Raw genomic sequence first — 12668 nt, 5'->3', positions numbered from 1 at the left:
TAGGCAGCTCTCCAGCCACTCCTCCCCAAGCCTGTAGCGTTGCATGGGGTTGTTATGACCCAAGTGCAGGACTTGGCACTTGACCTTGTTGAACCTCATACAATTGGCCTTGGCCCATCAATCCAGCCTGTCCAGATCCCTCTGTAGAACCTTCCTACCATCAAGCAGATCAACACTCCCGCCCACTTGGTGTCCTCTGCAAACTTTCCAAGGGTACACTCAATCTCCTCATCCAGATCATTGATAAAGATATTAAACACAACTGGTCCCAGTACTGAGCCCTGGGGAACACCACTTGTGACCGGCCACCAACTGGATTTAACTCCATTCACCACCACTCTTTGGGCCCGGCCATTCAGCCAGTTTTTTTCCCAGCTAAGAGTACACCCATCCAAGCCATGAGCTGCCAGTTTCTCCAGGAGAATGCTGAGAGAAACAGGCTTTACTAAAGTCTAAGTAGACTGCCCAGAATGACCCTGATTCTACTGCCTCACTTCTGCAAACACTGGTGCCACTTTGATTCAAGGAATGAAGCAGAAAGCACAGTGAAAAATAGAGTATTCTTCTGGTTTAACTCCTTGAACTAGCTCACCATAGAGACAGATCTCAGTGAAACTACATCCTAAGCCAAAAGATGAATCAGTGGTAACTCACTGCAGGGATCTGCCAGAGTTTGCAGGTTTTGCAAAGAATATGAAAAAACTGCTCTCAGAGGCGAGAGCTGCCAGATTGATCCCATGAGGATGAGTTGTATTAACGTTCATCAGCATTAACATATTTCTTCATTAATTGCCAACTCTTTAATTGCTTATGTAGGTATAAAGAGGAATTTCACAACTCCATTCCTTGAAGAGCTGCTTAACCTACCCCAGTGGTCCAGTTCCAGAAGGCACACTAAGTTGGCCTCACAGTTATGGCTGCTGAGAAGGTGACAGCCCCCATCTCCCAAAACTCCACTCCCAGATGGGCACTCCTGAACAGCCTGTGCTGATTTTGGCCTTCATTGGGACACTCCCATGAGCCAAATGAACTCAGTAAAACCACAGACAAGCAGGTCCAATGAGTAGCAGCATCAGCACAAAGAAAGGGACAGAACACATAGCCGCAAAAAAGAAAGCCACCTTTCAGTGGCCACAAGTCATTAGATTGGCTCAGCTGCATGTTAAAGCTATTTCTTTAGCTGAAGAGACCCAAGGGGAGATGTTTGAGAACAATGCTTGTTCTTCCCACCTTTCTGGTCTGTGAAATTAGTAAGCAAAAGGAAAAAAACCCAGAAGCCATCTACTTTCCACTAGAAGGAATAAATTACACAAACAAAATTGTACAACAGAACAATAACTTGAAGAAGTTCAATGTTTCATGAAGTACTGTCCATACTTCAAGTCCATTCCAAGCTGCAGAATGTTCCTATTAAAGTAGAAAAAGATGCTTCATTGATGCTACTTCAGCATGACTCAGTGTGTGTGTTCTGAAGAGATTACAGCACTCTGGCATTATTAACACAACACCACGTTATTTTCAAAGGAAAATGCTACTGGTATAGGTCATGATAATTTCCTTAGGTGCTACATATTTTCAAAATTAATTCAAACAAAAGAATTAGCAAAAAGAATGCTTGCCAACACTTTTTTTTTAAAAAAAACCCTATATGGTCATGTGAGAGAATATTGCATTTAGCAGGAAAGGTTGGCAGTCTTCTATTTTTCTTTCAAATTCTGACAACATAGTATCTTCTTTCTGAGTGCTTATAACTGTGATTAAAAAAAGTCCTCAGTTAAATCCTTCCTGAAAACCCTGGCACTGGGAGTTTAGGAAATAATTTTATTTCTATATTTTTTTATTTTATTTGTCCATGTAAGTACACAGTTTTCCTAGAGACTAGATCCAGAACATAGAGAAAAGACACCAAAGATTTTATTGTGTTGAAATTCAAATGTAAGGCTCCTATACCTATTTATTTCAATACAGAAACCAAAGATACCCAATGTGACCAATACTTTAGGAAAGAGGAGAAAATAAACCACATGTGTCAAGAGTGACAGCTGCAGCGTTCAAGGCCAGGTTGGATGAGGCTTTGAGCAACCTGAGGTATCCCCAGGGGGATTTGAACTAGATGATCTTTAAGGTCCTTTCCAACCCAAACCACTGGGAGAAGCTGGTGGAGAACTGTCTCCTGTGGGAGGGACCCCCACACTAGAGCAGGGGAAGAGTGTGAGGAGTCCTCCCCCTGAGGAGGAAGGAGAGGCAGAGACAATGTGTGATGAACTGACTACAGCCCCCATTCCCCATCTCCCTGTGCTGCTCGGGCAGAGGAGGTAGAGAATTTGTGAGTGAAGTTGAGCCCAGGAAGAAGGGAGAGGTGGGGGGAAAGTGTTTTAAGATGTGGTTTTATTTCTCATTGCCCTACTCTGATTTGCTTGGTAATAAATTAAACTAATTTCCCCGAGTAAAGTCCAGTTTGCCTGTGACATCGCTGAATGATCTCTCTCTGCTCTTACTGCAACCCACAAGCTTTTCATTATATTTTCTCTCCCCTGTCCAGCTGAGAAGGGGAGTGATAGAGTGGCTCTGGTGGGCACCTGGTGTCCAGCCAGGGTCGACCCATCACAGGAATACAAACTGATGGAGTCAGTTTAGAGTCTATAGCTAGAAAAATGCTATAATGCCACTCACCTATGTTTGGAATTCAGAAGTGAGCAACAGCTACTGATATAATTGTAATGGCACAGAATTTCATGGCATGCAAGCAAAAGAGCGATAAAATAAGATTTATACCAGTGCAATTTACCTGTGTCTAAAGCTGAGGTAATAAACACAAATCATGATGACAGGGTCTTTGCCTCTCTATATGAAAGCTTGCTAGACATGTTACGTAGCAATAGTTGGCCATCAACAACTGTAACTACAAAAAAATCTTCATACAAGCTCAGATGCAAAAGACATTAAGTGTTCTTGGTTTTCACTTCAATATTAACATCGTTAATTATCATTCTAAAAGAAAACAGTTAACAGACTATATCTGGATATTCCTCTCAAATTATTATTATAACTTTAATTAAGTTCTGATATTTATACCTATTGATAACACATATGGAAAAAACTTATATATACAAAGCTGAAATGTCAGAAATGTTCTTTTTTTTTTTACGTTTTCTTACATTCTTTTTATTCTTATTAGAAGTGAAAAGTTTGTTATTATCTTTTGTTATGTGTTAAAAGTAAGGCTATAGCACTGTCAAATAAGAAGCATGGTTTACAGGATTTCATGTTCTTTCTGTAATCTTGGGCAAGAAGAATCCTGACTTAACTGACTTTCTATAATGAGATGATTTAAATTTCTACTGAAAAGCTGTCACTGGAACATGGCAGCAGTCTAACAGTATCCAGTAATGTTGCCACACCACAGTTTATGTCAGGAAGGATTTTTTTTGTTTGTTTGCTTGTTTTAAAGTTTGGAGACTCCTAATTCCCAGCAGGTGCAGTTCCACAGAGAGAAGGCCTGAACTGCCAGGCTAATTCCTCACTTTCTGAAAACACTATTTTCCCTAGGTCCTGGTGCCAGTTCACCTGCGGGGAAATACAGGCCTGAAAGTTTCAAGCCGCAGGTCTGGGACTGCTCACCTTGTGCGCAGGGCATACGTGGTCAGGCACTGCGAGGTGGGACTGGGGGCTACAGGCTGCACCTCACGGCCATTAGTCTTTAAATGACACTGCCTGTTGTCCCTGTACATGTGAGGGACAGGGTCCTGCGAAAGACAAAACATATTTTTTGCGACAAACACACAGATTAGGGCATCGTAAAATGGTGAAGGACAATGCACAGCAGCTCCACCTGTTTAGCAGGCTGCCTTTTGGGGTTTTGTTGATGCTGAAAGGTAAGAGAAGAAAATTCGTCTGTATGTCCTACAGTCTTCTGGGGCTGCAGAGAGATCGACACACTTGAGAAGGGGCAACCCTCCTATTTTCAGTATTGCTCGGGTAGGTGCAGGAGAGAGCAAGCAATAAAACCTCTGAGAGCCCCATAAAAACTGTCTTTAAAAAAAAACACAAACAAAATTTTAAAGATGTAGTATTTGGAATTCCCACAGAAGTCGCTCACCACTTGCAGAGAACAAACCCAAACTCCACTGCAAACAGTACACACTTGGGGCGGTTTCCTCCCTCATCCTCCCTCCGCCGAGTTGTCCGCAGGACCCCGCCAGGCACCTCTCGCACCCCACGGCGGGCCGGGCGTGGCTCCGGAGAGGTCCCTTCCCACTCACCTCAACCGAGGACGACGGCCGCCCGCCGGCCTCTCCGGGCCGGCCGCAGGGCCGCTGGCGGCCGCAAAGCCCCTCAGGCGAGGCGGGCCGAACCGAGCCAGGCCACCCCTCGGGCAGCCGCAAGTAGCAGCGGCGGGAAACATCCTCCCGCAGGTCCTCGGAGTTGGGAACTTATCCGTGTCCCCCCCGTGCCGTTGCAGGAGCGAGTTAAAAAGCGGCGGCGCGACGTTAGAGCCGGGCCGGGAGCGGCGGGGAGGCGCGGGCTGCAGCTGAGGATCAGCTGCTGAGGGGAGCGGGGAGGAGCCAGCGGGATCAGGAAGCGGCGGAGTGTCTAACACCTCTCTGCCATGGCTGGCTAAAGAAAAATCATCATAACCATAACAAGGGGGGAAGCGGGGGAGGGGAGGCGGCGGCGGGGGGAAGGGGCGGCGGGGGAAGGAGCGGCGGGGAGCGGCGCAGGCGGCAGCATGAAGAGGAGAGGCGGCCGGGGGGGCAGCATGCGGTCGGTGGTGGGGTTCCTGTCCCAGCGGGGCTTGGAGGGGGACCCCCTGCTCACCCAGGACTTCCAGCGGAGACGCCTGCGGGGCTGCAGGAACCTCTACAAGAAGGACCTCCTGGGCCACTTCGGCTGTGTCAATGCCATTGAATTCTCCAACAATGGAGGCCAGTGGCTGGTCTCAGGTAAAGCGAACGCTCCCCGTCCCTCGCCCCCCTCCCGCCACCCCCTCCCCAGAAAGCATCTTCCTCCTCCTTCTCCTCCTCCTCGGCCGCCTCCCCGCGGCCCGGGGGGAGGGGAGCCGCCGCTCAGAGTCATTTCTCAAACCCACCGGTGCCCGGGAATAGTGTTTCCCAAGTAGAGATCTAAAATGGTTGACAGGTTTTAAATTCTACTATTATTGGGGGGGGGGGGGGGGGGGGAAGGGAGAGCCCTGGACAAAGTTTTTACGAGAGTGTTTCCAGGGCGCGGGGGGTGGAAGCTGGGGGTGCCCCTTTATTTGCTGGCTCGCGAGTTTTACCCTTTAAAAGGTAATTTTATTATTTTGGGGGACGAGGACGGCGGAGGGGAAACAGCCCTGCAGCGTGCATTGTGGGCGCCGGGTGACATTTGGCAGCGCCGTGCCCCGGGCCGGCTCCCCAGGGAACAGGCGGGGGGTCAGCGGTAGCAGCCGGGGGGCGGGCGGCAGTTTGGCCCGGCGGGGGGGCTGAGGTCCCGCTCGGGGGCGGGCGGGGAACCGGATCGGTTTAATTTAGGGACTGGTCACTTTGGGACCAACCCCCCCCCCCCCTCCATCTTCTTTTGGGGGAGGGGATTAGGGTTTTGTTTTGTTCCTCCTTCCTCCCCTTGCAGGGCGCGTTTTGGGGGGGGGGGAATTATTTTCGTGGTGATTTTTTTAGGTTCGACTACACCCCTGTTGCCTGCCCGGGGCTGAGGGAGCCATGGCGGTGGGGGGGATGCTGTCAGGTAGGAGGGAGGCGAGGGCTTGCCATCAGCTGCGACACCGAGGACGGGGAAAGGCTCTGCACCCCCTTCCCCCAGCAGGGGAGGGGCTGCGGGGCTCGGCGGCCGGCTGCCCGCCTGCCCCCACCCCAGCAGCTCTTGGCGCAGGTGCCTCTTCCTCCTTCCCCGCCTCCGGGCTCGGAGGGGCGGCGGGGGAAGGAGGCAACTTCAGGCCGGGGCCTGGCCGGGCGTTGCAGGCCGCGCTCTCCTCGGGCCGCTCGTAGCGACAGGCTGGGGAATCGAGGGCCTATCCCGCCCGCGGCGGGGCACGGCGCGGCGCCCCGAGGGCGCGGGCCTTGCGGGGCCGCGGCGCTTCTCTCCCGCCGAGCCGGGGGAGCCCGCGCCCCGCTGTGAGGGGGCAGAGGGCTTCGGGGCGGCGGGGAGGGGGCTCCCCTGCCGCGCCGCCCCGGTGACGGCCTGGCCGCTGAGCGCGGTGTCCATTGCAGGCCGCGGGCGGGGGGCATCGTGTCCCGGCCGCCCCACGCCCGCGGGGGAAGCAGGCTGGAGGGAACGGCCCCACTTCCCCTGCCCTCCCGCGGGCTTGGGCTGCCGGCAGCTCCCTCCGCTGGGGCCGGGCTGCGGTGGGGATGGCCCGTTCCCTGTTGTGTGGGGCAACGGCCCTCGGGGGAATTGCAGAGCTCCTCGGCATAAGGCCGTAGCAGCTTTGTTGAGAGTGGTCTCCTTGCTTGCAGAGGGGTAATTGTCTGGCCTCGGTTTTGCCTGGCCACCCTCTGGTTGGCTGTAAATAGCGACAGGGGCTACCGGGGAAGGTGATGGAGGCACGGCTGAGCGGGCAGCTTATTCCCTCGCCGTGGTGCCTGGGCAGAGGCAGGCTCTGCCACACAAAGGTACCAGTAATAACTCGAGAAATAACACAGGGATTCAGTAAAAAGTTATTATGGCTGTTTGGATACCTTAAAGCAAAGGGGAGAATAAAAACACCTTTAAACATAGAGTGGAAGCTGGTACACTGAGACCTTCCTAAATTTAACTTTCTTACCTGAAGCAGCTTGTAAGTCCAGTGATATCTGAAATAAGTGTCCATGAAGGATCTTGGCGTTACTGTCAGGGATTCTTTTATATGCACATGCAACTTTTGAGATACACAGCCATTTACCTTGTGAATATACACATATATATTTGTACACACACATTAATATATGTATATATGTATGTGTGTGTTGGGTGGGAATGCTGATTTATCTATTTCAAAGTTCCCAGATGTGCTAGAGTTGGCATGCTGGTTTGTACTGGTCCTTCTCCAGTAGTAAGCAGAGCTAAGTATTTCTACTTACAAAGTGCTACAGAGAGCTCAAGTGCATCTGTTGTTGCTTTTTTATTTTCTGTAATAGGTGATGGAAACACCATCAGTATTTTCTGTTCTTCTTGCTCAAGAAAGCCTCAGGAGGCATTTCAGTTCTTGTCGTATCATCGATGCACTTACCTGTGTTGACATCCATTCTTTAGAAGTTGAGAACTGGAAGGGACTTTAAAAGTTAATTTTGTCTAAACTGCCTGAGTTAGGTGCAGTGAGAGAATGGAGGCAGATTTCCCATCATCTGAGTATCTAAAGAAGCGTAAGTAAAAGGAAGTCTTTCAAACTATGTCCAATTGTCAACTTCCTAACTTCTCTTAAAGCTACAGAATGTTTACAGGGATTAAGCTTTTCCTCAGTATGTAGGAGAGAAATGGAACTAGAGTTCGACCCTGCTAAATTTCATTAAATGACTAGGAAGCAAGCAATAAAGACCTTAAGTCTGACCCTGTATTGATGCCCTGAGAAAATTAAGAGTCCTAATTATGGTCACTGTTTTTAACAAAGTTTTACGTTATCTGTGACCACAAGATCTAGAATGCTGTATGTGACATAGCAACAGCAAGCAGGTTCTTTGTTCTTCATTCAAGAATAAGAAATTAATAGGCAAAAGATTTATGGATACCCTCTTAAATTTCTTGCTGTTGTAAGATCAGGCTTCATTAAAATTACACTCAAAGCACTCCTCTTTTAAGGTCATACTTAATCTTGAAACTCTGAGAAATAGCAAAAGCAGGAAAAAACAGTAAGAAGGAGAGCTCAGATGAAAGATAAAGGAAGGGTAGAAGCTGCCTCTAATCTGAAGTTTTCTAGAAGAGTTGCTTCAGAAGACTTCCAAATGCAGATAAAGCCTTAGAATAGATGGCATGTGGGTCTCTCCTCCCTCAAAATAGTCAGTGTGCTGAGGTAAGGATGAGATGTTAGATGCTTCCATCTGCGCTTGTAGCAGCTAAGAGAGTTAACGGGGTATTGGGAGTGTGTGAAAAGGGAGAGTGCAAGCAGTCTTTTCAGTTGTTCAGTTTTAAGTAATGTATATGTTCTTAACCTAGAGAAGTCTGCTTCAGCTAATTGACTTGTTAACACCTTAGACCTTGTTTGAGCGGTTTTAAATACAGCTGATACAGTGCATTTGTGGTGGCTATACTGATGCCATTTAAATGCTAGCCTGCATCTAAATTAGTGCTGTTCTCATCAGTATTGGCTGGAGTGCTTTTTTTGGTTGTGTGTCACACTTTTTTCTTTTTTTTTGGTGATATATCTCCCAGAAGCAAGTCTGTAAGGCTAATGATTACTGTTTCAGTAAACATTTCAAACTACTTAAACAGGGTTTACATTACACTTCCAGATAGTTTTCCTGTTAGGATTTTGGAGAGAACGTCAGTGTAGACAAGCCTCAGCAGGCCTTTTGAAAGCATGTTTGAAACTTTCTGGTATCTTAATTTCTTTAAATCTTGTATTGGACATTACACATTTAATAGTAGTTAATTTTGTTCCTAACCATGTTTTCAAATAAAAAAGTTGAGGTCAGCAAGTTGGGTTGGGGACAGTCTGTAGGCTTTTGCTGTGCTTGTGTGGAACTCAACAGTATCACTTTAGAGATGGGAGAAAGAGAGACAGACACTAATGTTTTGGTGCAGGAGTGCTAGAACAAGGGACAGGCGTAAGGACAATAATTAAAGAAAATTGAGAGAAATGAAAGGAGGAGGTGGGCACTTGGGAGAAAATGCAATGTGACAAGTAGAAAAGGCCTATCTGTAGAATGACACAAGGGAAGAGGAAAGCTTAACATGTAAGAAATGTGTAAATGGGCTGAAATTAGTTAAAACTAGCTGCTGAATTGAATTGAAAGATTTCATTGGACAAAATGTGTCTTTGCAACACTTTATAAACTAGGTGGTGGTGTTTTTCTGTTAACAATTTGAGAAACACATGACTCTGCATGGAAATTAAATTCACCATGCAATGATATGCAACTGACTTCTTCCCTCAGATATGCCAAGCATCTCCTTCTGCAGTTTAATTTCTTAAAAGTCATCTTTACTTAGTCTGTGTATTAGGTTTTCTTTCTCCCATCCTCAAGTTTGGTGGATATGTTTTCCTATTTGTTTATCTGACTGTCATTTTTCATGCCTGCTATCTCTTACAAACATGAGTATCTTTATCAGAACCTCCCACTTTTTTTCCCCTACTTTAAACTGCACTTTCAAGATAACTTCTGGGAAGTACTGTAATCTGAGGCTTATTTAATCCGTGCATATGTTCTTTTTCGCTTGGCTTCTTTTTCTCTCACCAGATATTGCAAAAATTAATAGCTCTTCTATGATTGTAAATTTGTAGGGATGCAAGAAAGTACCGGAAATTCATCTGTCATCTAGTTGCCATGTAAATCTGGAGGAGCAAGAGCCTAAAACAGGGGAATGAGGTGACTTTAGCAAAGGTAGTAGAATATTACTTGTGAATTAAGGGGATTGTGTATCAAGTATGTTTTAAAGAGGTGTGGTCTTGATCTTAGTCTCTTTGTATGAAGCAGAATTCTGTGTGAGGAGGGATCTTAGGTCCAGTTACTACATTATGTTTTCATTAATGTCTGAGAAATTACAAAACTTAAAGATGATACTAAGAAAGGCAGCAATAATTTCAGAGGATAGGAGTTGAATTTATTGGGAGACATTGCCTGGAAAAAAAAATGGCATGTGGTTTGTAGGGATAAGTGAATAAAAATGGTCAACTCTACAAATACACTATGGAGGCTAGACCATAGTCATGTAGAAGACGATCCAAATGTAATAGTAGATCACAACATAAATACCATCAGACATGCTAAAGCTTGTGAAGTAATCCTTCTTTGTTTGGTGCTCCTGGGGCCTCACACGGAGTGCTGTGCTCCATTTTGGGCACTGTACTTGGAGAAAGATGTGGCTGAACTAGAGAAAGTTCAGAAGAGGTTATGAAGAATGATCAGAGGTCTAGAAAAATGAAAGCCTGAAAAGAAAGGGGTCTTTTAGTCTACAGAAAGAAAAGCTGAATAGAGATGCAAGTCTTAATTTGCATGAAAGTTTTTTTAATTATTATTACACGAAGTTGTAAACTGTCTTTGTCCACTGGGAATAGGACAAAGAAATGGCCTTAAATTATAGGAAGAAAGATTTTAGCAATGCTGTTTGATCTTACACTTCCCGTTCATCCTGTAGTTCATTCACTTATTTCTCTTCTGCATTGTTTGTAATGTGGCACTTTTATAGCTTAAAGTCACAAGCTGCTACAATGGAAGAATCTGAACAGAGGAGAGGACTAGGGAGGGAGAGATTGTCTGACAGTTGTTCTTCTGTCAGGTCAACTTCTTTAACCTACTAGCCCTCTGGCTGCATCACCACTGAATTCAATGGGATGGGAAATAGCAGGAGCACATGGCAAGGGGGAGTGGGATTATATGTAACGTCAGACTGCACCCTTGGGCTAGATATTAGGATAATCTGCCTCATGGCAAGGATAACGAAGCACGGAAATAGGCTGCCTAAAGAGAGTGTGAAATCTACCTCAGTGGTGTTTTTTTAAGAACAAACTAGACACACGTCTGCTGGGAATAATTCTGACACAGTCTGGCCTTTTGCCAATGGCTGGGGTCAACTAAGTGATCAACTTCTTGAAATACCGTCTGATCCCACTTTCTGTGATTCGTGCACCTTCTTGAGTAGATACAAGCAATAAGATTAGTGTTTTAAGTTATGATTTAGAAGTGTTGCCCACCTGCCATGTAGGTTCTTCAGTGACTGCACCTGGTATATGGGAGACAAAGAGGAGCAGTGGTCTTGACCTTTGTCCACAGTCAACAAGATTAATGCACTTTAAAACTGCATTTTTTAAGTCCTGACTGGTGTGATTTTTGAAGTGCTTCTGTTAGCACATGAGAGCTCAAGTGTGTTTCATGAGTTATGCTGATACTGTTTAGAGTGGCTTTGCTTTTGGGAAGGCTAAAGGTTCTGGCCCCCTTTGAACCACTTCAGGACTAATAAGAACAGTCCTGGACTACAGGTAGACCACTGTTACTGTAAGGTAGGCTCTTCTTCCAAAGCTAACTGTGTATAAATTTAGTGATTACCTATTTAGAAGGCAACCAGATCAGGAAACTTTTTTGGGGAAGAACTAGTCCAAAATCAGGGCAAAACTAGGATGCTTTGGTGTAGGAACTGTGGAGGCAGTGAACTGTTTGTGCTGAAATATATGCCATGCTGAGTCATTTGGGACGTGTTCAGTTATCTAAAATAGGCATATTCTACCTATAGGGTTTGTCTGTGCTACTTAAAAAAAAAAAAAAACCAAACCCCAAGCCAAAACAAAAGAAAGAACTTTTATGGGGGAACCCTCCTCCCCACCCCAATCTTGCGGTATGCAGCATGTACAAACCATTCTGAAGTGGGCAAACTGTGAAGAAGACAAGGGACTTTTAATTCTCCTGGGAGGTCCACTTTGGGTCCACAGGAGGTAGAAGATTGTCAAGGGTGAACACAAAGTTTTTACCTACTTAAGAATCTATTTCAGGATAACTATGCCAAGATTTGAAGTGCAAACTTTCTTTTGAGGTGTGTTATATTATGTATCTTCTGTGTAGAATTCCTCAATCTTGCCTATGTCTCTCATCAACATTAGTCAGAAGGCCAAAAGTATTAACAAAGTATTCCAGTGACTTGGAGCAGGAGAAGATACATGTGTGTTTCTAACCAGAATCAGCAAAGTAAGATGGAAGTGAAGCTATTTCCACTTTGCAGATGTCAAACTTACTACTTCTGATACCATGAAATGAAAAATTACAAATTCAAGACTTAATGTGGGGCTTCGATTTCTAGAAAATCAACATGTGGAGCCCTGGTAGCTAAGGTATTTTCATATGAGGCCATATATCCAGGTTTCCCAGATGTGTAGTAAACCAGTTGCTGTTGGTATATGCTCTGTATCATGTCAAGAACGTACCCTTGCCATACACAGTTATTCTCTTCTGGGGAGCATTGTAGAGTTATTACAGGTTTGTGCAGTGGCTCCATTGTTTTTTGAAAACTGTAGAGTGGCTTCTGCTTTACACGTTGTAGAATTGATGTATGTACACAATAAATCCACTGTAAATTGAAAGCATCTTAATTAATCTGCATTCACTGATCAACTGTACAGAACAAGTGCTACAGGCCTGCGAGTTTCCTCTGATTCTCAGACTTGTAACTTATGTTGCATAATATGCATGCACTTTGTGTCTGATGAATCATGGTTCCTTTCTACAGAGCATAAAAGCTCTATATAGTCGCATTTTCTTTGCTGTCTCCCTGTATACCCGTCCATACATGTGTGCCTCCCTCTTTTCTTCCCTCCTACTCTAAGAGTTAGATTTTGGTAGTAGAGATTGCATTTGCTGGTTTGCACCTCTCCTGGTTTCAGTCACATAAGACTTACCTTTTCTTGGGTATATTTGCCTGTGACTTAACACTTCTTGTTCTCTTGTATGAGGATGTAGAGACCAGCAAAGTGTCTTTCTGCTACAAATCCTCCCCTGTGACTGGACATATTGATAAAGCTTCTTCTTTCTGGTGGAACTGGCCTTAAGTCA

The 12668-nt window shown here is 45.6% G+C and overlaps 1 protein-coding gene across 1 annotated transcript in view; it reads left to right on the top strand.

Moving 5' to 3' along the window:
- Window positions 1-4729: 4729 nt before the first annotated feature.
- The window catches only part of DCAF5 (DDB1 and CUL4 associated factor 5), a gene marked incomplete at its 5' end in the record, with an annotated part of 77905 nt that continues 69966 nt past the window's right edge, over window positions 4730-12668 (top strand). Inside the window, one exon of the mRNA XM_081999832.1 lies at window positions 4730-4943. Within this exon, the coding sequence (XP_081855958.1) occupies window positions 4730-4943 (214 nt within the window). The remainder of the gene's footprint in view (window positions 4944-12668) is intronic.

The sequence above is a fragment of the Phaethon aethereus genome (assembly GCF_964289735.1).
Source record: "Phaethon aethereus genome assembly, chromosome: 5".
Lineage (NCBI taxonomy): Eukaryota > Metazoa > Chordata > Aves > Phaethontiformes > Phaethontidae > Phaethon > Phaethon aethereus.
Note: the sequence above shows the minus strand (reverse complement) of the source record. Positions and strands in the feature narration are given on the sequence as shown.